This window comes from Sitophilus oryzae, unplaced genomic scaffold (assembly GCF_002938485.1).
Source record: "Sitophilus oryzae breed Bouriz unplaced genomic scaffold, Soryzae_2.0 scaffold_578_pilon_pilon, whole genome shotgun sequence".
In the NCBI taxonomy this organism is placed as follows: Eukaryota; Metazoa; Arthropoda; class Insecta; order Coleoptera; family Curculionidae; genus Sitophilus; species Sitophilus oryzae.
The window spans coordinates 1272091-1299353 of NW_022147171.1; the positions used below are offsets into that span (position 1 = coordinate 1272091).

Sequence of the window (27263 nt, forward strand, 5' to 3'; positions counted from 1 at the left end):
AAATACAAGGCTTAAGCCAAACAACTGAAACAACCTACGGCCACCATGACACATGACACCATGCATGACACCCACTCACACAACACAATCGAAAACTGGATCGGAGTAGGTGCTCACTCAGTGTATTGTTGTTTTTATTTTTTACGTTAATGAATAAAAGATGGAACTACACTGAGTGCGCACGTGCGCTCTAGCTCTGCCAATCGAAAACGCCATTAGAAACCACCCGACTTCCGATTCCGACAAGACTCGAATGTGAACGAATAACTTAGCGGGAAATTTAAACATAGGACTGCATAATTTTCCTGTTAGGCTTGATTGCATAATATATTGCATTTTTAACCCATCAGATTTCTTCAAAGGCTGTCATGCATTATGGTGATTGGATAATTTAGGAAATCATTTTTTATAGCGGTCGGGTTAGATTTATTAATAAAAGAAGTAGAGTTAGGTTAGAGTGATTTGAATTAACGTTAGCCTAGAAAAGATCCACTGATCCAGTCCATTCATTATTATTGGGTATATCTGACCAAAATAATCCAGTCATAATATTAAAATTAAATAACATTTTGTAATGCGTTTTCAAAAATTTTCAAGATACGTACGTAGTACGTACTCGCAAGTACGTCCGTAGTGAAGTCCTACAATAACGTAAATAGTACGTCCCTTATTGGTCCCGGGACGTATCGACGTAAAATGGACATAAAATGTACGTCCCTGGGACGAAGTGTGCTGTATGGGAAGTAATTTTCAGTAAATAATCTTGAATAAAGTGTGAATTTTTTAACGAAACCCTGCTTCAAATATCAATCGTGGCTTATCCGTTGCAAAACCAGGCAAACCAGATCTGTAAACTACGGTAAAGAGCGGTTCCTGAAAAACATCGGTTAAATACGGAACGGTTTGGTAAAATATTGGATATATCAAATGTTGACGTTTTCTAAATTTCAATCACTTCATTATAGAACTGATTTTTGACGAATTCTTAATGTATGATGTTTTTAATCCTAGTCTCTGCTTTTGCACTTGATTCTTTTTTTTTCAATGTAATTTACTATTGAAAAGTACTTTAGTAATGAAGCCTCGTGGCCACATGGGTTGGCCACAAGGTTGGCGACGAGGACCGATTTAAAATATATTTTTTTAGTTTATAAAACTCATGATTACTTGGTTTGGTTTGGCAACAACAAACAAAGGCCCCATGATAAGTTCCAAAAAAAAAATTCCAAAAAAATAATCCCAAAAAGTCACTCTATTTAGTTAAAGAAATGTCTTTACCTTTACTACCTACCTCCATTGCTTCTCTATATAAATACGAAATAATAACACGAATTTTATAAATTAAATGAGAATATCATTGAAACTTAAAATTTTGTTTTTTTTTTCAGCCACACACATTTTCCGGGTTTGTATGCCAATCAATGATCATTTATCATTGATTGGCATACAAACCCGGAAAATTACGATAGATATTTTTCAGGAACCGGTGTTCTGTAATAATAAAAATTTTTGGAAACCAATAGAAACGGAACATAAAACCATCACCAAATTAAGAAACGGAATACAGCCTGGGTTTGAAATTGCAAGCTGACAAGTTTTAAAATACCCTCTTATTAAGTGGCACTATGACCATCATATTTGCTTTTGGCAACATAAACTATTTGGTTACGTATTATAAGTCATTTATCTACAGTTAGGTATATAAAACTTCCTCTGATATTTTAATTCAAAAATTAATAATACTGAAATTTTCACTAAAAATAAGATGGGAAAATGTGGAAAAAATAATAAAGAGTATAATAATAAGTATTTAAACCTCATGTATTTGTATTTTTTTTTTTAATGAACAGTCGAACAATGAACAAATGTTATCTATCCAAAAAAGTTCTATGGGTATTTCGCCACTGCGGAAGAAAATAAAATAGTTATTTTTCACTAAAGTGTTCTGGAATAGTTGCATTTGGATATTTTAAATAGTTTTTTCTTTCTTTGTTATTTGTATTTTTTTCCTTCTGACGGCGGAAAGAGATATACTTTCCGAAACGTTAAGCATGTTTTGTTTTTGTTTCTCCGTTGGATTAAAGCAGCAGTGTTTACAAACAATAACTATTTTATTTTGTAGATTTTCGTCCAGTGGCGAAATACCCAGCGAAGTTTTTTGGATAAAAATGTTAATATAAATAAAGTCTCTAATTTAATAAATGAAAATCAGAAATATTAATGACAGATTAAGTAATATTTTAGAGAAATTTTCTTTAAAATTGAATTCACTGGAAACCGGCAATGTGGAAGCACTATTTCACAGTGCATATCTTATTGTTTTATGTTTGCGGTTTACTCATTGTGAATGGACTTAGGATTAACGAATAAAAATATGTTGTTGACTTAGGTTGTTGACCCTGTTGACTAATATGACACTGTTGCGGACCCGTGTGGACTCGACCTAACCTAACTATATGTCCCGCCCTCAGAAGACCTTCACATCGCATTAAAGAATAGACACCGTAATGATTCATTCGAAGTTTCGAGAAGAATCGAGTTCCACTGGAATGGAGTAGTACATACGAGAACATTCGAAACCTTCTCTATGCACCTAACGATCTATGGACTATTCGAGAAATCTTTAGCTGTGGGTATAAAAGCCGGCGGCTGGGGCCTGAAGAAGACAGATATAAATAAGACGAGTACAGTCGACGTGCTAAATTCAAAATAAATTCTTTCTAGATAAATAGTTGTAAATCGTTTGTAAATAGTTCTTTAAGTCTTTTATCGTTATTGTTTTTGTTAATTAGTGTTAAATAAATTGTGTTTAAATAAATTGTGACTTTCTATCCACACGGAACCGACGTAAAACGTAACAATACTAACATTTTTAGCTAAATGAGTGTCCGGACTTTAAAATATAGTGCTTTGTTGTATTGTGGTAAATTAGAATAAATTTTAGTGTGTCTTTATTTCAATTTAAAGTTTTTTAAGATATCATTTTGGTGTTTAAAAAATATATCAATATACTATACAGGTTGTTAATTTGTTTATTACTCGCGGCAAGAGCTTTATGGTTGAAATATGGCAACCTCGGCCCGCTCGTCGATAGACGACGTCACATGACGAGTCGACAGAAAACCCTATAAGTGCATGCATTCTCAATAGGCAGTGTTGCCATTCTGTTCCCCTATAAGTAACTGTCCAGTTAACAATCTGTATACTAATCGACGCATATGAACACACAAATTTAATCTCAATCGTTTTAGTAAACAAAAACCTACAAGTAAAAAAAATCTGAGAGTCCTCAATTTAACAACGCGAGAATATATGCGGCCAGTGGCGGATACAGAGGGGGGGGCCATGGGGCCCGGCCGCCCCCTAAAATCTATAAATTGGGTTAACTATTAGGCTTTTGGGTTAAAAATGGCGCCTTAAAAGGCATATTTGGCACTATTTTTTATTTGGGCCTAAAATAAATTTCTATATCCGCCCCTGTATGTGGCAGCTGTTGACCTTACATTTTAGTTCAAAAGGTAATTGTATTTTTTGTCATTTTATGGATGCTATCTGTAAAATTCTTCTCTTGTACCGCTGAACACATATAGATTTAAAAAAGAAAGTTAATACATTTAAAAGGTTCAATTTCTTAAACAATGCTTGTATTAAAAAACACCAACAAGTAATACTAAAAAAGCATAGCATTTATTAAGCAAGTTAACGTCTTTGACATCTAGTTCCAGTTATTGCGATATGAATATCATTAGACCACACTCTGAAATTAACTCTGTCATAATCCAGCCTTCCGTAAAGAAATTCGGGCATGGTGTTTGTTAGAATATAAACTTTGTCACCATATACTTTTACATCGGACGGATAAATCATTCTTTCGTCATCCTTTTGAACTATTGAAATAGTATTTAAGTTACTGTTTGTGTTCCAACATCCGACTGCGTTCTGATTGACTAATCCCAAAAACATAACGCCAGTTGATTTGTTTAAATCTGCCATTGCTGTTTGAGATTGTGGGCCGCGATCCCCAACCACCTAAAATAACAATATTATTATTTAGTTGTTTATGGCTAATATACAGGGTGTCAAAGTGGTAAACTTAAAACTAAAGTGGTGTAACTTTGGTGGGTGTTTCTTAGAGATGAGCAAAACTGCGATTCTCCAATCACAATTGAAACTGCGATTGCGATTTTTAAATCGCTGCGACCGTAACTTGCGATTATGATTTTAATATTTAAATATTGCACTAGGTGCAATGTATAAACGTCAACGGTTTCTTATAGACGTATCTGTTAAAAAAGTGAAGTTTTCTCGAATAGTTGAATTTAAATATTTTAAATAGTTTTTTCTTTATTCTTTGTATTTTTTTTGCTTCCAACGGCGGAAAGAGATAAACTTTCCGAAACGTTAAGCATTTTTTTCTTTGTTAGGCAAATTTGTATAACTGTAAACATAACTTCTGACAAGCAGTGTCCGTTTAGGTTTAACGCAGAAGTGTTTACAAAAAATAATTATTTTATTTAGTAGATTTTCTTGCAGTGCAGTGGCGAAATACCCACAAAGGATTTTCTTTGAAGAAATATATTATGTATCGCAATGTAATATATTATGTATTGCATGTATTCGCAAAATTCATTCGCAACAAAATGGCAACAAAAAAGTGGGGGGTTTTACCAGAACGAGCATCCCCAGAAATTCCATCTTTCGACACAGGAAATTTCTTTTTTCAGCGCTCAGCGCCAAAAGCGGTTATTATCATATAACTTATAACGGTGTGCTGCGTTCAAAAAGGTAGACTGTAATAATAACAGGAAATCAAGTGAAGAGAAATGAAGGATACGGATACGAACTAGATACGTTTCCTAAGAGGCAAATACTGTACCTGACACACCACAAAGATGTTCTTGTGAATAGCCTCATGTTAGAAATAATAGACAACGGAAATCTCTATGAAAAACACTGGATAAGAAGGAGGTGGTTTAAAATAAAATGAGCATTTTTCATTCTAAAAATAAACAGACAGGGAAAATAAACTCCTTGAGGACAAGAACGATGATACTCCATTGCTTCTTCGCGTCTGCGTCTGTTGATTTAAAGATTATTTCCCCTAACATAAAAAGACTCAGGGCAAAAACACGTACAAAATTCATCACAGAACTTCAATACGCTGATGGCTGTGCTCTAGTTGCAAATACGTTACAGCAATTGCAAGAAATGTTGAACACATATACATGGGCATAGGGGGCTTTGGGACTTAAGCTGAACATCGATAAAACTAAAACTCCTCCGGAGGATCACAACAATGCTATAAAGATCGGAGAAGAACTATTGGAATATGTAACGGAATTCAATTACCTCGGCAGTTTGATTTCGGAAAGAGCCAATATCGACTCTGAAATTCAGCACAGGATTAGCAGCGCTTCAAGAGCATTCTGGAAATTATAAGACAGGGTTTTCTACAATCATGACTTGAGCACAAAAACAAAACTTGCAATGTACTGAGCAATCATAATTCCCACCATGTTATATGGAAGCGAAACCTGGGTGCCGTACCGCCGACACATGAACGCATTAAACAAGTTGCAATAGAAACATTTTAGACGACTCTTAAGAATCAAATGGTTCCATCATGTCTAAAACGTATCGGTCTTTGAAAAAGCTAACTGCGAGAGATAACATCACGTGTCGGGCTTTTCAGTCACAGAAAAGCTCATGAAAGAAAACGCCTTGCGTGACCATCTTCTGATGCGAGTCAAATACTCGTCAGCGAGTTATGGCAGTATGTATGTATGTGTGTATGTATGTTTCCCCATCAAACAAGTAATGAAGCGCTAGCTGTCTTTCCATATTTACTCCTCGCACTGACTCCACTTCAGCCTATTTTAAATCCTTAGAAAGTTTGTGAAAAGCAAACTGTAAGGAAAATACTAGTCTTTTCCTTATTCTCTCATATATTTTCCTTTCTTTGCTCTTCAAATGTCTTATAGCATGTTTTTCTAAATTCGATGGTCTTCTAATTGTAAAAAATTGTTTTCCTGAATTGATTTTTTCAGATATAAGGCATTTAAGGTTATTTCAGTTTACTATTGGACCGTATGTCATCGACATTACCATTTTACCTATACGACCGTATTCTCAGATCATTTTAATATATTTAATATTTAAATTAAATTTCAATTAACTGCAGTAGGTATACTTCTACAAACCGCTGGATTAAATTCAGTAATAGAAATATTAAGATTTTGAACAAATATAATTAGCTTTTGAGAGACAATGTGTAAATATTGCCCGGGCGTTTCAAATATCTGGCTTTAAATATTCGTTCATTGCTATAAAACATTTTTAGTACCTAATTATTAATCTAGTACCTACTTATTAACTTATCTAATCTTAACATTAACATTTTTAGTAATTAGTAATACTGAAGAAACAGTAAAAAAAAGTTAAAAGAAGCATAAATTATAAAAATATTCAAATTCGGCTCTCACCATTGTATTTCGGAAACGGTAAGAGATACTGAGTGATTTAAATTGGGAAAAGTTACCTTTTAGTGAGTGATAATCCGTTGATATAATAATCCGTTTAGTATTTGAACTTATCATTGTGGAAATATGGCGGAAAATCTAAAATTTCTGGTTTGCGTTTTTATTATTTTACGAGTTTATTCTGTTTTGTTGATTTTTTGAAAGAAATAATTTACAAATAAATTTACAAAGAATTGTTTAGCTTTATTCTTTGGCGATGTCAAACATCACTTGAGACGTTTCATTTTTCTGAGACCATAATCAATTTTGTTTGTTTAAATAGGGGCCTGGATTAAAAATAAAAACGAAAATTGCGGAAATAATAGGGATGAGATAATGCCCATAAAGAGCATTATCAGCATGACACTTACCAGACCAAGGAATCCTACTGACGCCATTCTGACGATGCAGTAGTCCCCGAAACCGGTAGAAGGATTAGCATTTTTTTTGAATTGACAAGCTCGAATAAAAAAATAATCATACAGAAGCAGGGACCCGATTGTTTAAATTTTTAACTTTTTCAATCTTCAAAGTATTTTAATTGCAGAATATTTCGATTCCGAAACACGCCCATGTAGCTTTATTTGCAAAAAATGGCAAAACCTTTAAATTTCTTTTGAGGTTTTGAGAAATACGGGGTTCGGCAATAGTGCGTCGGATTTTTTCCAAATAATTTCTGAACCAACGTCAATATTTTGATGAAAATATTGGTGTCTGGGAGTTTTTTGATATGAGAAATTTGATTTTTATGTTAATATGACTCCTATTTGTAGAGGGCGCCACCTACATGTGTTTTAACTGTTTCGTTCGTAATAACTTTTCGTCCGTACCTGTATAAATCTACTAAGTAAAAAAATATACATTTCAGTAACTTTTTACGTAGAAAATGTCTCTTGGTAGAAATCGATACGAGAAACCGTTCTCAAGATATTTAGAATGAAATTAGTCAATACATGTCATTATTGACAAAAAATAAACACGTTGAGTAGATAGTTATTTGACTGAAATAATAAATTTGGGGAATTTTTATTTTTTTTTAAATAATTATAAATTTTTCTGGAAAAAAATGACCATAAAACAGTTTCTGTTGAACTTTTGGCTCAAAAACTTTTCAAATTTATGATTTCGGTTTAATTACTATTTAGTCAACATGTTTAATTTATGTCAATGAAGATAGGTATTGATAATTTCGATTCCAAATATCTCGAGAATCATTACTCGTAGCGATTTTTACCAAGAGACCTTTTTTACGTAAAAAACGTTGCAAATATATATTTTTTTTTACTCAGTGGTTTTATACAGGTATGAAGGAAAACTTATTAATGTTCAAACCAATTAAAAAACATGTAGGTGGCGCCCTCTACAAGTAGGAGCCATATTGACATCAAAATCAAATTGCTCATGTCATAAACCTGCCAGACACCAATTTTCATCCATATATTAACGTTACTTCAGAAATTATTTGGAAAAAATCGAAATAAAAATGAAACTTCTACACCCTTAGGCCTTCAACTAGTATAAAATAAATTTTCTCCGTTTTTTTCGAGGGGTGTCTCACTACTGGAATTACATGTACATTTTCTTGGCAGTCGCTGGAAGTCATTGGCAGTCTTTCGGCAGTCACCTATAATAATTACATGGCAGTCATAGCCAGTCTTCTTGGCTGTGATTGGCAGTCGCTTGGTAGAAAGATGATATTTTGGCAGTACATGTACATTTTTAACCCAAGTGAGACACCCCTCGGTTTTTTTTAATGGAACACCTTGTATATTATTTCTTCAATACATGGAGAATTAAAAAATAAACATTTTTTGTACTTAGAGTATATAAAATTTTTTAACGTTTTTGCAGATATTCATGGTTTTATATTTTATATGGAATTTTCCACAGTAAATTTTTATCAAAGCCACCCAATGATTTTTCTCTCGTATTTTACCATTGAAAGAGCCATATGAATTAAAACCTAGTAATTTCCTGAAATAGATCCTATAGTACATACTTTAGGTTTGCACTTATACAAAATTCCCAAGGTTTTTATTCTAGAAGCTACAGATGCCCGGCGACGCACTATTGCCGGACCCTGTATACGGTTTATTGTGTTACATTTTTGACGATGTAGATTGGAATAGTGTCACCTCCTACATAATCCATATTCTGAATATTTGTATGTTAATAATATTGGTTTATAAATTCACAATAATTTTAATTTTCTACCCCACAGGGTAAGCAAATTACATATATTTTCTAAGATGGAAAATACTTGTACTTCACTAAATAAATATGCCGCAAGAAATGTTCCGGAGAATCCCGAAAGGGAAGACTCTGGAGCAGAACCAGACACCGACGCTGGGCCAAGTACAACGAGGGCAGATTCGTCTGCGGATCGTGAGAAACAGCCTGCCGAGGTGTCAAATATAACCACAGGACTTGGAAACATAGGCCTGCGGAACAAGAGAATTTCAGGAGCACAGAAAAAGAGGATCCTGAAAGCTAAAAAAATAGCAGAGGGAACCTGGACAAGGGAGAACCCTGCTAAGAAATATAGGGCAAAGAGAGGAGGGAAAACGGACAAACCCGGACCGTCAACCTGCTCCACTCCAGCCAAGAAAAAGGAGGAAAGTACGGGCAAAAAAAGACCGCACTCGGACTCCTCTACACCACCTGTGGCCAGTCTGAGGAAGAAACCCAGGAGCACGGAAGTGCAGACTGGTGTTTCTTACAGTGACGCCTCAAGGGAACTTAGGATGGCGGTGATTTCCAGACGCCATCCCGAGACAACACTGAGTCAGGAGCAAGCGGACCTGATTCAAGCGAGGCTGTTGGCGGCATTGACTGAAACACCTTCAGGGAGCCAGAGTCCGCCGCAGTTTGAGGGAACTAGGTACGTGGGAGGGATTCTTTGGATCTCATGTGCCAACGACCTCACCAAAGAATGGCTGCAGCATACTGTAGCCGGCTTAAACAATCTCTGGGAAGGGGCGGACTTGACTACGGTCAACTCTAAGGACCTTCCTAAGAGACCAAAAGTCCTCGTCTGGATACCAGAGCAGTCGAGGAAAGTGAAGTCAGGACCTGGCTTGGGCGTCAAAACCCTAGCCTGAATGTGGGAGACTGGCTTACACTAAGCAGGAAGGTGGAGAAGAATGGCCAAACCATCGCCTTCTCCATCGACTTAGCGTCTTTTAGTGCCCTTGGGCAGACCCAGTTCAAGGCTTACTATAAGCTCGGACGGGTCTTCTTCCGGGCACTGACGGGCGCTGAGTCTCGAAATGAGGGTCGTCCAGGCGAACCTGCACCACAGTAGGGCAGCTTCGGCTGTCCTCTGTAAGGTAATGGAGACCTGTGACATTGCCTTGATACAAGAACCCTGGATAAATCAGGGTCAAATAAAAGGCCTAAAGGGAGTCGGAGTGGAACTTATATACAGTAGAACCTCTGACAGACCTAGGACCTGCATATTAATTAAAACACACTTAAAAGTACTGCCCTTACTAAAATTCTGCAACAGGGATCTGACAGCGGTACACTTAAAAACGAACGGAGAAGGGCCGAAGGACATTATAATCGGATCGGCTTATCTTCCTTTCGATGACCCTGATCCACCACCACCAGAGACTATGGAAGAGCTATGAGGTACTGCAGAGGAAATGGATCTCAGTTGATCATTGGCTCGGACGCAAATGCGCACCACACTTTCTGGGGAAGCACAGACACAAACCCTAGAGGCGAAGCTCTGCTGCAATTCTTTATGGCAAATAATTTAGACGTAATGAATAAAGGTAACAGGCCTACTTTTGTGACCACACAAAGGCAGGAAGTTATAGATCTAACATTAGCCACCACTTTTGTTAGCAATTTCATAAAAAACTGGAGTGTGTCAGAGGAGGAGAGTTGCTCGGACCACAAACACATAAGGTTTGAAATCTCGGGAATACAAAGGACCGTAGAAACCTACCGTGATCCTCGGAATGCAAATTGGGAAGCCTTTGGGGCAGACCTAACTAGCAAACTGACGAGTATCAAATCAATGGTAAGGAATGCGACTGAGGTGGAACTGGTCGCGGAGCAATTGACTGACGCGATCAGATCTTCTTTTGAGGAAAACTGCCCCCAGACTGTCAGAAGCCACAAACGGGCAACACCCTGGTGGACCGTCCAGCTAGAGGCAAGGAGAAGGCAGGTAAGGAAAAACTGGAATAGGGCAAAAAGATCCGGCGATTGGGGGGAATATAAGACCTCTTTGACCGAATATAACAAGGAACTGAAGAGAGCAAAGAGATTATCTTGGAGGAGGTACTGCGAGGGCATTGATAGTACCTCAGAATGTGCCAGACTTCAAAAAATACTCTCTAAGGACTCTCAGACCTCAATTAACTCTCTTGTAACTAGTGCAGGAGAATACACATCCACTGGGAAAGAGACGCTGACCGAACTCTTTCGGGTACACTTTCCCAGATCAATAGCCTTGGAGCAATCCCCAGAAACCTGGAAGAGTAGTGGACTTGAGAACTTCACGAGAAGAGCCTCAAGGGAAGACTGGCAGGTTTCAAAAAGGGTGATTGACCAATCAAAGTTAAAATGGGCTATAAGCTCATTTGAGCCATACAAATCACCGGGACCGGACGGTATTTGTCCAATAATGCTCCAGAAAGGACAGACCTACTGACGAGCAAACTTTGTACACTACTAAGAGCTAGTCTGGCCTTAGGATATATACCGAGAATTTGGAGGCTGACCAGGGTAGCTTTTATACCCAAGAATGGGCGTCTGGACTATTCTACGGCAAAGGCTTTTAGGCCCATCAGTCTTATGTCGTTCGTACTAAAGGCTCTTGAGAAACTAATGGACAGGTATGTTAGGGATGAAATAATGGGAAAAAGACCATTTCACCAAGACCAGCATGCCTATACAGCAGGACGATCAACCGAATCGGCACTCTATCAGCTAGTAAGCAAAGTGGAGTCGACGTTCGAAACAAGAGAAGTGCTTTTAGGGGCATTCCTCGACATAGAAGGGGCGTTTGATAACACCTCATTTCAGTCACTGACGAGAGCTACAAGGTACCTCGGATTAGAGGAGACCTGCTGCAGGTGGATAGACTGCATGCTCAAAAGTCGAGTGGCATATACCACCCTCCTAAATGAGACTGTTGCGGTCCGGGTGGCGGGAGGATGCCCGCAGGGGGGAGTTCTCTCCCCTCTGCTGTGGAATCTCGTTATGGACGGACTGCTTAATAGTCTCAACAGGGCTGGTTTCAACACTCTGGGATATGCAGACGATTTGGTCGTGTTAGTCAGAGGTAAGTTTAACACAACAGTAAGGGAGCGAATGCAAAGGGCCTTGAAGATTGTGGAATTATGGGTGACACGGGAGGGACTAAATATTAGTCCTACAAAGACCGTAATAATCCCCTTCACCAAGCGCAGAATACTTGAGGGACTAGGCCCTCTAAGACTCTGCGGTGATGAGATTCCTCTCGGGGAGGTCAAGTATCTAGGAATCACGCTTGATACCAAACTGACCTGGAACCGACATTTGGAAAATGTCACAAGGAGGGCGGTGACTACACTAGCGGTAGTCAGACGCCTTCATGGAAAAAATCTGGGGCCTTAGACCACAGATGGTGCACTGGCTGTACACTGGAGTGGTGAGGCCTTCAGTAACATATGCATCCTTGGTATGGTGGCCTAAGGTAATGCAACAAACAACAATGCTCAGCCTCAGCAAGGTGCAAAGACTTGCTTGTCTGAGCATAACAGGGGCGATGAAATCAACGCCCACTACATCAATGGAGGCGCTTCTGGACCTTCCGCCTCTTCACATAGTGATCCAGGCAGAGGCAAGAATGGGACTCTATCGACAACAAAGTGTCTTGTCTCTGGGAAATAGGACAGAAACAGGACACACAAAGATGGGAAATCCTATCGGGGGACCTCTACTCCAAATGAGATCGGACCAGATGACCCCTCTTTATCACTACCACAAACCATTCGAGGTGGACAAAATGGATCGAGGAATGTGGACAGATATAACATTCCTTCAGGATGGACTAACCTGGTATACAGACGGGTCAAAGACCGCTGAAGGAACAGGAGCTGGAGTATTTGGGGAAAGACCAAGGGTAAGTCTATCCTTTTCCTTGGGTAAACACTCAACCGTATTCCAGGCAGAAATCTTCGCCATTCTACAATGTGCGAGAGAAAACAATAGAAGAGCTTATTCAGATAAGCTCATCAATATATGCTCAGACAGTCAGGCGGCACTTGGGGCGCTTATGAGCCCAAAGGTATCGTCGAGACTCGTCTGGGAATGCTTAGCAGGAATAAATTGCGGATTACAACAGGCCTCTTGACAGGACATATGGCTGTCAAGTGTTACCTGAACAAGCTCAATCTGTATCAAGGAAGTCTTTGCTGCAGACTCTGCGATAAAGATCCTGAAACAGCGGAGCACATAATGTGTCACTGCGAGGCTCTGGATCGCAAGCGACACTTTTTATTTGGGAAAGCTAGGCTAGAACCGGAGGAACTATGCTCCCATCCTATCAAGGACCTGCATAAGTTAGTGCAGGGCACAGGGATAGGAGAATGGGTGCAGATATAGAAAGGGGACAAACACAATAGACCTCACAGGTCGCAGTGTTTCCGGCAGAGGACGGCCCCTTATTGTGGAAAAAAAAAATAATAAATATGCGGCAAAACGAAAAAAAAACAGAGTATACTTTACATTGATCTACTATTGATTGTAATATTACATAGGTAAATTCTTTATCTTTTAGTTTATTTTGTTTTTTTTTGTGGACAATTGGGCTGCTAATTAACATCAACTTTATAAAAGTAAAGCACCTCTGCTAGATTTCTTGGGTAGTGTAATATGGGTGGCGCAAAATATAGTTCTTTAGTCTAAATCCACCACATCTCAGAAAAATATTAACAAAGTAAACAATATAGCTAGTTTATCAGATGTTTATGTCAATGCCATTGAACAAAGCCAAGACTGTTAACCAATCCAGACAAGGGAACAAGATTTTTTTAATTGTTTTAGATTTTTTTAAACAATATAATAAAAAACAATAAAAATAAAGCACTGGCCATTGAGAATGACTTCAGTTAGCTTGACGCTTTTCGCATTGTTATAATTATGGTACTATACAGGGTGGTCCAAACTGTATTCAAGAAACTTCGGCAGCATATTCTGCAGATAAAAAAAAGTAAAAAAGTTCGTACAAATGTATGTCCTAAAATATTTAGTTTTGGACATACATAGTGTAGAAATTTAATTTTTATTTTGGTTTTCTCCAAATAATTTCCGAAGTAACGTCAATATTTGGATGAAAATTGGTGTCTGGGAGTTTTTTAACATGATAAATTTGTTTTTGATGACAACATGAGACTGGTAACTTTTTTGAAGAGTAATAACTTTTCGTCCGTACCTGTATAAAACTACTGAGTAAAAAAATATACATTTCCGTGATTTTTATGTAAAAAATATCTCTTGGTGAAAATCGTTACGAGCAACCGTTCTCAAGATATTTAGAATAGAAATAGTCAATACATGTCATTATTGACAAAAAATAAATAAATATGTTGAGTAGATAGTTATCTGACTTATTTGATTGAAATGAGAAATTTGGGAACTTTATTTTTTAAAATTAATCGTAAAGCCCTCCTTCGAAAAAATGGTAATAAAATAGTTTCTGTTGAACATTTAACACAAAATCATTTCAAAATATTATACAGGTACGAAAAGTTATTACCTTTTAAAACAGTTAAAACATATGTAGGTGGCGCCCTCTACAAATAGGAGTCATATTAACATCAAAATCAAATTTCTCATGTCAAAAAACTCCCAGACTCCAATTTTTATCCAAATATTGACGTTATTTCAGAAATTATTTGGAAAAAATCGAATTAAAAATGAAATTTCTACACTATGTGTCTTCGAAACTAAGCAATTTAGGATATACATTTATACGATTTTTTTTACTTATTTTTATCCGCAGAATATACTGCCGAAGTTGTCAGTATAATCACTATATTTATTACTTACCTCAAAATCATCTCCATGATAACTTCTTGTGGCTAGAGTTTGATTTTTTATTATCTTTGTGGATACTTTATACATATGAGTTCCAGCCATTGAGTGAAAATACATGTCTCTAAAGCCATCTTGTTTTAATTCTCCTAGTTCTACACTAAATACACCATCGCTCCATTGGAAATTGTGACCGGCAATAAAAAAATCTCCCGCTAGTGGTTCAACATAGAAGTAGTTGTGATTTACCCTCCAAAATCGTTCTTCTGAAAGACTAAATACTGTCAGACCAAATCCTGCTAAGTCTATAAAATATATAACACTCACTTTAGTTATTGTTTGCTCATAAATTGTTTGTAATAATTACCAGGAAAATATGCAAATGCGTCATCACAAGTATCTTTTGTAACATCAACAGTAACGCTTGAAAGAATTGTTCTCGGAGTTAGATAATCCGCAGGTATATTAAATCGATGAGTAACTGCCCCTGTTTTCAGGTTAATGATAATCAGTTGATGAGGTTTAATTGTTTGTGGGTTCCCTAAAAATAACATATAATAAATTTATTATAATATAAAAATATTTGACTAATTAGTCTGTCTTGATTCCAAAGGCGTTTCCACTAAACCTCTCTCTTTCTAAATTTTTAATTTAAATTCATAGTAGGCCCATGAATTTCACGCTCTAAAACTCAATATCTTGAGCTGATGCTCATATTATTTTTTTAGTTTATGACGATCAGTAATATAATAATAATAAGAGATATTCCTTTCTCTAAGTAAACTTCTACTTTGTAGTTAACAAAAAATAACGAAGAATAGAACGTAAAATCAAATATCTAACTAATTTTGTTTCTAAAAATATTATAAACACAGATATACAATATATTATTAATATATTGTTTAAAAAAGAAGCGACACCAGAAAACCTTTCGTGTGCCAAATTTAAATGCTCAGGCCTTACATAAGCGCGAGTTTGTCATATACAGGGTGTTTTAAAAAACATGTGCTATTTATCGTGGGGATATTCCTCACGTAAAGATAAGATTTATTTTTATATATAAGTCCGATCCTGCTTTGTTTCGTAGCTACAAAGGGTTAAAGTTTTTTTTATTTTCTTGGGATTTAGGTTCGAGAAAACTTTGATTAAGTTTTTATTTGGTTTTCCACTATCTTTATTTGGTTTTTACAGGAAATACAAACGTTTAGGCTATCAATGATGAAGGCTATAATGTTAGCCGGAACGTTTGTATTTCCTTTAAAAACCAAATAGATATAATGAAAAATCAAATGAAAACTTAATCAGAGTTTTCCCGAACCTAAATCCCAAGAAAAAAAATAGAATATTTAGAAACAAGTTCAAGAGTATCAAATTTTCCAAGAGTATTTTTCAACTGCTTTAGCGATTCGGATTAAATTTTGAAAGCAAAAGTTACTATAAGTGCGACATATTTTATTGTTAATAAGGTGTCGACGTATTCACCAGGGACGTGCATATGAGTTATCACTGGAATTATTTAAAAAAAAACATGTGCGCGACTGACTTTTTTCTCACAAAATTGTAAAATTAATGATAATGTCGATAATTGCGATTACAAGTTGTCTCTTGATATTTTGTCGATTTCGGTTTCCTTGATGAGATAAACGCAAATATATTAATTTGCCTTAATCCAAGTATAGCAACCTTTAAAAAATATTAATGTCTCTAACTGACCAAAGTGTTAAATAAGTACTCATTGATCCCTCATCAAAATATACGAAAAAAAGCTTACTTTACACATGGGTGCGAATGATGATGATGAGGCATTATTTGTTCTTTCAATTTGCTCTAAGTCACACTGAACATCAGTGCTATAAATTTTAATAAAATGTAATAATGAATTAGATTAAATAGATAAAATGTATTAGTTTTATTTTAATTCTTTAGCCCCCTGTAGCTACAAAGCAGAATCGGATCTATGTTGAAAAAAAAAATCTTATTTTTATGCGAGAAATCTCCCCACTAGAGACGGTTCATGTTTTTTGAAACACCCTGTATTTAATGAAATTATTTAACCTATAATTTTAATGACAGTCGCTGATAAATTATAATTTGTTGACGTTTTTTTTATTTAAGGATATATTGTTTATATCAAAGATAATTGTGTTTAAAACCCTAAAGTAAAATCTAGTTTTTACGTATTAAAGCATAGTCTCTTTGCACATACATTTTTTAAATTTATGTATAGCTCTTAAAAACGGTCTTAGCTTTGTTCTTAGCTCTTAATGAATTTATAAGTTTAAAAGAAAGAAAAATGTTCTTTTTCATTTTTTTAAGTTTTTTACACATATACTATATAAAAATAATATCAATAATAAAGAAAACAGGAGAAATAAAACGTCATAATATAATAATAATTTTATAAGACCAGTATTTCTCTCAAAAACCTATTTTTTTGGAAAATTGCAAATTATCAAAGAATTCGCAAAAAAACTTAGACATCTTTCTGGAGTTGATAGAAGATACCACCCATAAAACTATTTACATTTTTTTACAACTTTTAATTTAAATGTGTACCAAGTTTACATTTTTTACATGCTGGTGATTACGAGAGAAGATTACAATTTTGTAAATGGTTTCGGAAAGGTGTTCAAGAGCCCCCTTTTTTCTAGAAAAATATTAGGGACAGTTGAATCATTATTTACAAATTCTGGTACATTTAACAGAAAAAAAATCATATTATTGCGATATTTATGTTTTTTGATCATTTTCTCTACATAAGAATCACTTACACAACACTTGTAACTTATTTTACGACTAGAACTTTCCGGATTTATTACAATATAAGCTGGTATATTAATATCATAAGCTTTTTTTAAATAGTGCCCTCTTGTTTTTTAAAGCTACCAGCAACTGCTAAATTTCTTAAAATCCCTGCGAAAATAGTACGACGAGGCTGTGTCCTTTCAGGATACAATGTTCTATAACTTGCGCATGCCATATCGGAATTTCTACTATTTTTTAAGTAAACATCATATCCCTCCTCACTTGTGAACATATTGTTGACTGTTAATACACATTACACTATCTAGTATAATTTTTTGTGTCCAGATCTGATACTTAATAGAGTAAACCAAAATTAACTTGCTGTCATATAAAGTGTCAATTCGATTTCCAAGGCAGACTTGATCTTTTGAGCGAATTTTTAAAAAATCTATTTTTTGGGTGAATTTACATAATAATGAATAAAAATTAGATACCATCGTATAGATTATTTTTTGCTCTATCTAATAGTATAAAAATTCAAAATGGCGGCCATAAGAAAACAAACTTGTCTGTCGTGCGAAATCTAGAAGGCTTAGAAATTTTCTGAAAACGGCATTTAATTGGCCGGGGTTAAAAATATAAAACTACCAATTTACGTTGCAATAGATACAATAGTTCTGAAGATATTCTCATTTAAAATAAACGCATTATTTTAATTTTATTGACATAAATCCGAAACTAATCAAGACACCGGGGTTTACTTCATAGGTGCTTGTAAAATTTAACCGATTTCATATCTATCGTACTTTCTGAGATGCCAATGTTGAGCATCGAAATTGTCACCACCTTGTATACTAAATTGCCCAAGGGTGATTTAAAACGATATATTTTGAAAAACATGTATGTATGGCAGTGAACACTTCAGTGAACACTGCGGTCAGGGTGCCAATTAATACTCACCAACGATTTCTATAATACCCGTGTCAACAAACCACATTCTGTCACATGAATCGATTGCAACTCTGTAAACTGATACAAAATTTTGTGCATTTTCACTACCATTTGAAAATATATTAATATCCCAATTTGGATAAGGTATTAAAGGAACATTATGTCTATTTATACTATTTAATGGTACATAGTTGAGTGTGGATGGTACTCCGAGTCTTCTACGTGGAATGGTGATAAAGAGTTTGTCTCCCCATACGTTAGCTCCCATTGGAATATTGTTTACTGAAATATAAAATTAATAACTGTTTATAAAATACCAACAAGGTTTTACTGAACTCATCAGAACGCCTGCTAGTTTTCGGCAAAAAATGTTTAACTATCGTAAAAACATATGTAAAATGAGATGTAAATAAAAGTGTCAGAAATGCAAGACCGCAAGAGCCTTACATGCTGATCTTGATTTTGTGTCAGTCTTGATGTCCGCTGCAAATCACTGACATATTAGACCTTGTAGAACAGAAATTCAATGGAAAATAGTGGGAATATATTCAAAACTAGGGGAAGATATGAAAATATATAAAAAAATACTTGAATCGATATACAGGGTCGTTCACCACATACGACACGGAGTATTGTAGCTAAACGATTAGATTTTTACAAATTGTAAGTTTGGGTTCGTTGAAGGACTATTAGAGCTACAATTTAAAAATAACTTACAAGATACAGAGTGTCCCAAATAACTAAAAAATATTATACAGGGTGAGTTTCCTACGATGTTCTCTATGGGTATCTCGGAAACTACTGGAGATAGAGAGTCGGTTAAATAGGGAAAGAATTGCAGTTTTGTGGGGTCATAAATATGCGCCTTTCAGATTTTTGAAAAAGTTCATGGCTTACTAGATATTTCGGAAAAAACAAATTTCGGCTATTTTAAAAATTGTCCTTAATTCCATTATAAGCTATTTTAGACAAAAAGTTTTCAGATAAAAGTTGTAGATAATCACATCCTTAATGAGATTGTGTCCTCCGTTTTTTTCTAAAGCCTGTCACTTTTGACATATGACACAAACATATGTTTTTTTAAATGGAAACCATAGTTGGCCATGACTTGATAAAAAGCGCCATTTTTTAAGCTTTTCGGCGATATAAGCTATAATATGTTTTCTTCGAAAAATTACTATAGTTAGTTACTTAGAGTTATAGCTAATTCTTATAATTTTTAAACAATTTCACTTAGTTAGCCATGGAAACAAGTCCAATCGTCGTTGCTCTAAGAAATATCAAACTGTCGCATCCAAACTTTGTAACTTAAAATAAACAAAAATTGTAAATATCAATTTTTCAACTGAAGAAAATTGTGTAGGATTATTATTGGTTTAACTTTTCTTGATCATACATTTTCGAGGATACGTTGACTGGTGAATGTTGCGTATTTTAGAGAAAGGTTTTCAAGACATATCAGAAAAGTTAAATTAGTTATAGCTAATTCTTATCTTTCTTGACTAATTTCACTTAGATTACATGGTATTCTTATTCTGTGTTATCATTTATATCTTATAAATGGCAGAATATCTTATTAAACGGTTCTTTACAATTTACATTACACGAACAAAAACTTAAAAAAATAATATCACTACATACACTTCAAGTTGTTTTAGAAAATGTTCAAAAAATCCGTCATTGTTTTTAGTTGCATCTTTTTAAAACTGAATTACTACCTATTTTCACAGAAGGACCGGTCGACTTAATTAAAGTTCTCTCGTACCGCCACTTCGAGTGCCTCTCTTAATTCATAAGGTTTCTTGTAAACCTTCTCGTTAACCATACCGAATAAAAAATCTAAAATCGAGTCTAAATAATTATGATATAAATAATGTTTAACATTTCTTTCATTTTAGGGGGGGGGGGGTCATAATGAAACTAATGAAAGTCATGTTGGAACCACTCTATTGATGCGCGAGTATCTACATGCTTTTCTTCATTTGAAAAATTCATATTTACAATTTCTGTTTATTTAAATTTACAAAGTTTGGATGTGACAGCTTCTCATTTCTGAGAGCAACGACGATTGAACTTGTTTCCATGGCTAACTAAGTCAAATTGTTTAAAAATTATAAGAATTTGCTATAACTCAGCAATTTTTCGAAAAAAACATATTATAGCTTATATCGCCGAAAAGCTTAAAAAATGGCGCTTTTTATGAAGTTATGGCCAACTATGGTTTCCATTTAAAAAAACATATGTTTGTGTCATATGTTAAAAACGACAGGCTTTAGAAAAAAACGAAGGACACGGTCTCATTAAGGATGTGATTATCTACAACTTTTATCTGAAAACGTTTTGTCTAAAATAGATTACAATGGAATTAAGGACAATTTTCAAAATAGCCGAAATTTATTTTTTTCGAAATATCTAGTAAGCCATGCACTTTTTCAAAAATCTGAAAGGCGCATATTTATGATCCCACAAAACTGCAATTTTTTCCCCATTTAGCCGATTCTCTAATTCCAGTAGTTTCCGAGATACCCATAGAGAACATCGTAGGAAACACCCGTATGTAGTTGTATATTTTTAAATGGAACACCCTGTATAGTATTCTATTTTTAGATTCTTCGATTGAAATAAAGGTAAATTTGATTAAGGTTGATTTTTGATTTATTTTCAATTATGTGAAATTGCAGTAAAAAATTTAAGGCTTCAATTCTCCAAGGGTATCAAAGTTTTTAATACTAAATATTTGCTGAAGATTATTTATTGATCAGATATTGTGTTGCAATAATAAAAATTATACTACCTTATAGAGGGTGTCCCAAAATTTATATTAAATAATTACTAGCTTTAAACGGCAATAATTTGCTTAATTTAACTGGTACACCCTGTATATTTTACGTGAATCAGATGCACAATTTAATTTTCTATCAAATTGTATTATACCATTTTTTATCTATCTCTTCAAGTTTTCCTAGAAAATGTATTTTCTTATAATTTATAATTAATTGCTTACTACGTCAAAACCCTCGCATCTACATTGCCGTAAGACGTCAGCTGACAGTGTTCCCATCTTTCGAAAACTTATCTCCCTAAAAATATAAAATGCTCACTTTCAAACTCCCCAAAATATCTCTAAAAAACTAAAAAAAATCGCCTAAAAACCCCCAAAAAATATTATTAAATAAACAGGTAATGGTGTGTTTTAAGTTGAACTTGAAACGTCTGTTTGCTGCGCTTGACCTTAGAATGTATAAAAATTTAATAAGAGTGACGAAGAAGACAGTTTCCCGTTTATTTGTCTATTTTGCTCGCTTCTGCGCATATCGATGGCGGTAACAATAAAATTTTGAAAATCGGGTGGCCTGATATAAATCAAATAAATAAATGAATTATTTTGTTTTATTTATATTGTCCTATTAATTTTGATCATAGCTGTAGAAATAAATAAAAGCTACTGATATTTTATCCCTAAAAATACCCCCAAAAAAAATTACCCCCTAAAAAAAGCTCTGTACAGATTTTTTCTCCTTAAGTTTAGTACTATTAGTTAGTACTACTAGTTATACTAGTTGGTGCTGGAACGGTTGAAAAAAAGGCTGAGCGGCAGCTGCGTCCTCGAATGCTCGCGCAGCTGCCCGCGACATTATTGGCAACGTTGATCAATTTGGAAGGTTTTTTTATACTCTTTAATTTTAAAAACTTTACGACAGTAAAAAAATGGTTTCGCCCAAAAAAAATGCAAAAACTGCGTTTGAGTGACTTTCGCGCCTTCTAACTTTGTCCTCGTAGGTTTTAGATGTTACTTAGTTTACTTAGATGTTACCTGTTGTTACTTAGAGATAAAAATGTAGAGAATTTAATTCTTTTTTGTTTCGTAAAATTTTCTGTGAGACCTACGGTTCAGCCAGAAAACTGAATCCAATTTTTTTGAGTTTCTCAAAAACGGTTAGGTGGGGGGATACAAATTTTCGAATTTCAGCTTTTCCAGTGGACCACTTACTGCTGGCAAAGTATGAGAGCGGGGATAATTTCATGGGAGTCTAGAACTTTTTTAATGCCAGATTAATTGTACTATACTCTGCTTCTTTTTCTCAGGTAAGATTTGTTTGTTCCTTGGTAAGAAAATTGTCATGGATACTGTTTTTGGTTTTTAATTTGTTCTTTGAATATTTTATGGAAATGTTTCACTTTAGGTCCATAAAATTAAGAAATATGTTATAAAACGAAGTAGACATTCTGTATTTTTGGATAAAAACAAAAATCTTGAAGTGAGGAAAAATTCAATCTTTCCTAAAATGTTCGTATTATTTGCTCCAATTGATTTGTGATATAGTTTTTTAAACTCTGATTTGAGTTTCTTTTTTAATGTATTTGTAATTTCCAACCAAAATCATATTAAAATTTTCCTATTAAGGAAAATAAAAAAACTCGTTCTAGTTCCTTGGAACTAGAATTCCCACCTCTAATTCAGTTCCCAGAGGCCGCCAGAGATACAGTTTGTCAGAGACTATGGCCAGAAAGTTGTATTAGCCACAAATACAGCTAGTATACCATCTCGTATATGGTACCGAAAGCTCGAGTATCTGTAAAATAACATCACACGGTAGGTAAATAATAAATTTTAGTACTGCAGAGAGATAATGTCAAAAGGTACTGGTTTAAAAAAGATTAAGGAATTAAGATTAAAGTTAATTAACCAACTTTTAAGGTACCTATAAAATTCAGTAAGTGTTATTATTAATAAAATATTTTGTTGTATTTATTCCTTTGCAATATTATTTTTTTTTATTTTTTTGTATATAAGTTATACTACAGGAAGGAGGAACTGATAAATACAGGAAGTTGCTTGAGCTTGAAAGTAAGAAATCCTTTTTATATATTTTTTTGGTATGTGGTATTTTACTCGATTAGGTTCTTTTAGTTTTATACAGTTTTTTTCACAATATTTGGAGTAATCACTTGTCACTCAAATTTTAAATATATTAATTTTCTGCTATACGTTCAAATTGTACCAACTTATTTGTTTGTAAAATAAAATAAACTACTTTGAAATTAAAATGACAGACACATCTATCATTATCAAGGATTTTGTCGTTGCACAGACTATAACAATATTTTATAAGAGAAAGTGTTAATATTTTTTCAATGTATTTTTTATATGTTAATTTTATTATTGTCAATACAGATTAATTGAAAGGATAATATTATTGATTTTAATTAAGTATTATATTAACCTTGACGAGATAATCTTAATTTATTTAAATATGCAATAGGCACAATACCAGTCCCATAGCGTACCTATAATTCACTATATTTAACTAAATAATTACACTAGTTTTATCAGAAAACATACTGAAATTAAAAATAACACGACGCTTTTAATTTACAGGGTGTTTCTAAAAACATGTGCTATCTCTCGTGTTAGAGTCACCACGTAAAAATAAAATGTATTTTTTATATCAACATAGGTTCGATTCTGCTTTGTTTCGTAGTTACAGAAGGTTAAAGTATTTTAAGACTTTAAGCACCTGTTTAAAGAAGACCGAAATCCACAAAATATCAAGATACAACTTTTAATCAGCATTAAACGGCCTAAACAATTTTCCTAACAAGAGAAATAAAAGTCAGTGGCGCACATGTTTTTTTTAGAATAATATTCCAATGAATATTTATATGCACGTTCCTGATGAATAAGTCGAAACTTTTGTAGCATTAAAATATGTCGCACTTATAGTAACTTTTACCCTCAAAATTTCATTCGAATCGCTAAAGGCACTTAAATGAAAATTATAATAAATCGAAAAAAATGAAGACTTTAACCCCCTGTAAAGAAATAGCGAAAAATCGGACCATGTTGATATAAAATTTAAATCTTATTTTTACGTGAGGAATCTCCCCACGAGAGATAGCACATATTTTTGAAACACCTTGTATATAAGACTTCATCAAAATTCAAACCGGATCTTATGTGTATTAAACCTGTTTCAATACCATATATCGGCTTTTGATTTTTCTGAAGAATATTAACCATTAGAAACCTAGTGAGATACGTTTGGATTCATATAGTATATTTCTTAATTTATTATTAACATCATATTTAGATGAATGTAAATATTTTCTTTCTGGGAGAAAACTTCACTTACCGTACCGATAATCTATTGACCCTCGTGACGTCACTGATTCCGATTTAGTTTTATTTACGGTCTGTTGGGTATTTATTATGGAGTGATTTTTAATTGCCACATTTTCAGCATTTGTAGGCCCTCTAAAATAAAATGCTTCTTCGTCGGCTGACTCATAAGGACTACCCCTAAAAATTAAACAAATGCTATGTTAGATTTAATATTTAAAATAATAATTTCTGAACGTTTATTTTTAAAATTTGTCTGGCACAAATTTAAAAATAAAGAAAACGAATTTCATATCTATGTGCAGTTAAATTTGTTTTTTTTTTTCAATCATGTTTTATTTCTTAAAATAAAACAAAAGGTAAATGCTATTTGTAATTTCCAACCAAAATCATATTAAAATTCTCCTATTAAGGAAAATAAAAAAGTCCTATTAAGTATCGAAGGTCTTGTTTAAACTAACCTTTAAAAACCTATAAACGAATACCTAATACAATGTGTTTGTCACGGTCATTTAAAATGTTTTAATTTCAACAGTAAACAATAAACAACTAACCTGTATGCAAGACGTGGGGTTAATTTTCCATCACTGGGCCAAGCGAAATCAATCCTAGTCCATGTGAATTCTTCATTAAGACCAGCAGCCCAAACACTATTTACCACAAAACATAAAAAAAGTAAAACACTACAAATACTTGTTTTGTCAAGAGTTATAAACAGCATGTTGTCTCTTAAGTGAATCTCTATCGACTAAGTAATGTCCGGATTTTATAAACATGCGTTTACAGCAAACTGCACCGGCAAATGTGGGTCTGTGTGTTCCAACCGTTTGGTTTCTGTTTCATTTTCTCTGATTTTAAACGGTAAAATAGTAAATTTATAATAACAGGTAATTTAAAAAATTATCTGAGCTCAAATAAGGTAATTAAGACATTTTTATTATTATTGTTTAAAAACAAAAAATAAAGAAATAAGTAAAATATTTTTATGTTAGGAGGAGGGAAGGATGCAAGGTCTTAATAATTAGATAATAGTAATTAGGTAGAATTTCTGTATAAATTTTTAAGCAATAGATACTATGTCACAGATAAGGTCCACATCATACCAAACTTTTTTTTATTTATTGACCTTAATAAAATTTTACTTCGGTGACAGTTTCTGCTTTGATTTAGATTAAAGCCGGTTCTACACGATGTGGCAAACACCTTCCAAACGTTGGACACACGAACATTCGCCGCATCGTGTGGGAGATACACGATGATCAGTGGCGGACTAAGCCTGTCGGGTACCCGGGGCGGCGAAGCTAAATGTGGCCCCCGCCCCGGTCTGTTTAGATAATGATATACTTCTAATGCACATTTTGTAGAAATTGAATGATGTATGTATAATGGTTGACAAAATTCATACAGGGTGTCCCCGGCTGAGCCTGCGTTAGAAGTTTCTAGAGAACTACAATATCTAGATACGATATTTTGTGCATATCATTGTTTCACAATGAGATCTATCGATTAAAAATATTTTCAATATGGCGGCACTTTCGGAAGTACCGGAAGTTGACAGCAACTTTCTTATTTTAAATGGGTGACCCCATTTTTTATTACATACTTAAATTCTCTGTAAAATTTTATGAATTTTGATATTAAACCTAAATATATATATAATACCTAACGTTAACCGTTTTTGAGAAAAAAAAAATAATTATAATTTTTGGAGGAAAAAGACTGCCTGTCAAAAATATGTATATAGAATAAACGTCAAATTTAGTGATTGCCCAAATTTAGCCACTGTACCATAAAGAGAAGACATGGGGCATAGATAGCCATATGTCCAATATGTCAATAAATAATGTCAAAATAAATTGTCCGAATGTCATATAATAATGGCCGCAGCTGTCATGGAATTGAGCGATTAAAAAATTATCATAAATTATTTTTTTTTCAAATGGAAATCCACTTTTTTTATTTCATTCGTGAACTTGTGAAAAGGCTTTCGTTACTTTCGTTTCTAAAATTTGTTACTTTTTGACTATACATGTTCCTGTACCTCAAATAAATCGTTTTTAAATTATTTTTAAGATTTAGCTTTAAAGCGTATATTTTTCTTGATTTTAGCCAGTAGCCTATGACGGTATATTATCGACCATCATTTCAAAGCTAACATTGCGCTGTTTTTTTTTTCGGTCGTATATTATTAAAATATCAACTATTAGATATCACTAAAGAACGAAAATACGAGATATACAGGGTGTCCCAGAAATAAGTGCAAATAAGTATATTTTTCTTGATTTTAACCAGTAGCCTATGACAGCATATTATCGATCATTTCAAAGTTAACATAGCGCTGTTTTTTTTCGGTCGTATATTATTAAAATATCAACTATTAGATATCACAAAAGAACGAAAATACGAGATATACAGGGTGTCCCAGAAATAAATGCAAATATTTTAAGGGGTGGTAGTTCTGGTCAAAATAAACATTTTACCGTTACCGTTTTTCAAATAAGTCCAAAATAACCGAGTTATTTTACTTTGAAAATTTCCAAAAAATCATTTTTTGCTAAAATTTTGAGAACTACTGGATCTTTTCTGGATTTTCTTTCATGCAAATTTAAGCTACTACCTATGTTGCCATATTATTAAGAAATTATGTTTTTTAACTTCAAATTTTAAAAAATTCCAAAATTTTTTTCAAAAAATTCCAAATTTTCAATTTTGTTTTACAAAAAATACCTCATGGGCGTGTTTCTGAGGCCGAAATATACTACCAGTTAAAATATTTGCACTTATTTTTGGGACACCCTGGATTTATATAAATACACTTTTTAAACTTTGAAGCAGCCAGTAGTTATAATATAGAAAATTCTGGAAATAATGGAAATAAATTGTCTGACTGATTG

At 33.9% G+C, this 27263-nt stretch overlaps 1 protein-coding gene across 1 annotated transcript; it reads right to left on the reverse strand.

The window, feature by feature from the left end:
- Positions 1-3665: 3665 nt before the first annotated feature.
- LOC115887591 (L-dopachrome tautomerase yellow-f2-like) lies at positions 3666-25181 on the reverse strand. The gene is made up of 6 exons (XM_030907060.1): positions 24924-25181; positions 24383-24549; positions 18258-18530; positions 14920-15093; positions 14568-14857; positions 3666-4029 (listed from the first exon to the last, which is right to left on the reverse strand). The coding sequence occupies exons 1-6, from the start codon at positions 25088-25090 to the stop codon at positions 3700-3702; spliced, it is 1401 nt and encodes a 466-aa protein (XP_030762920.1). The 5' UTR covers positions 25091-25181; the 3' UTR covers positions 3666-3699.
- Between the last annotated feature and the right edge of the window lie 2082 nt (positions 25182-27263).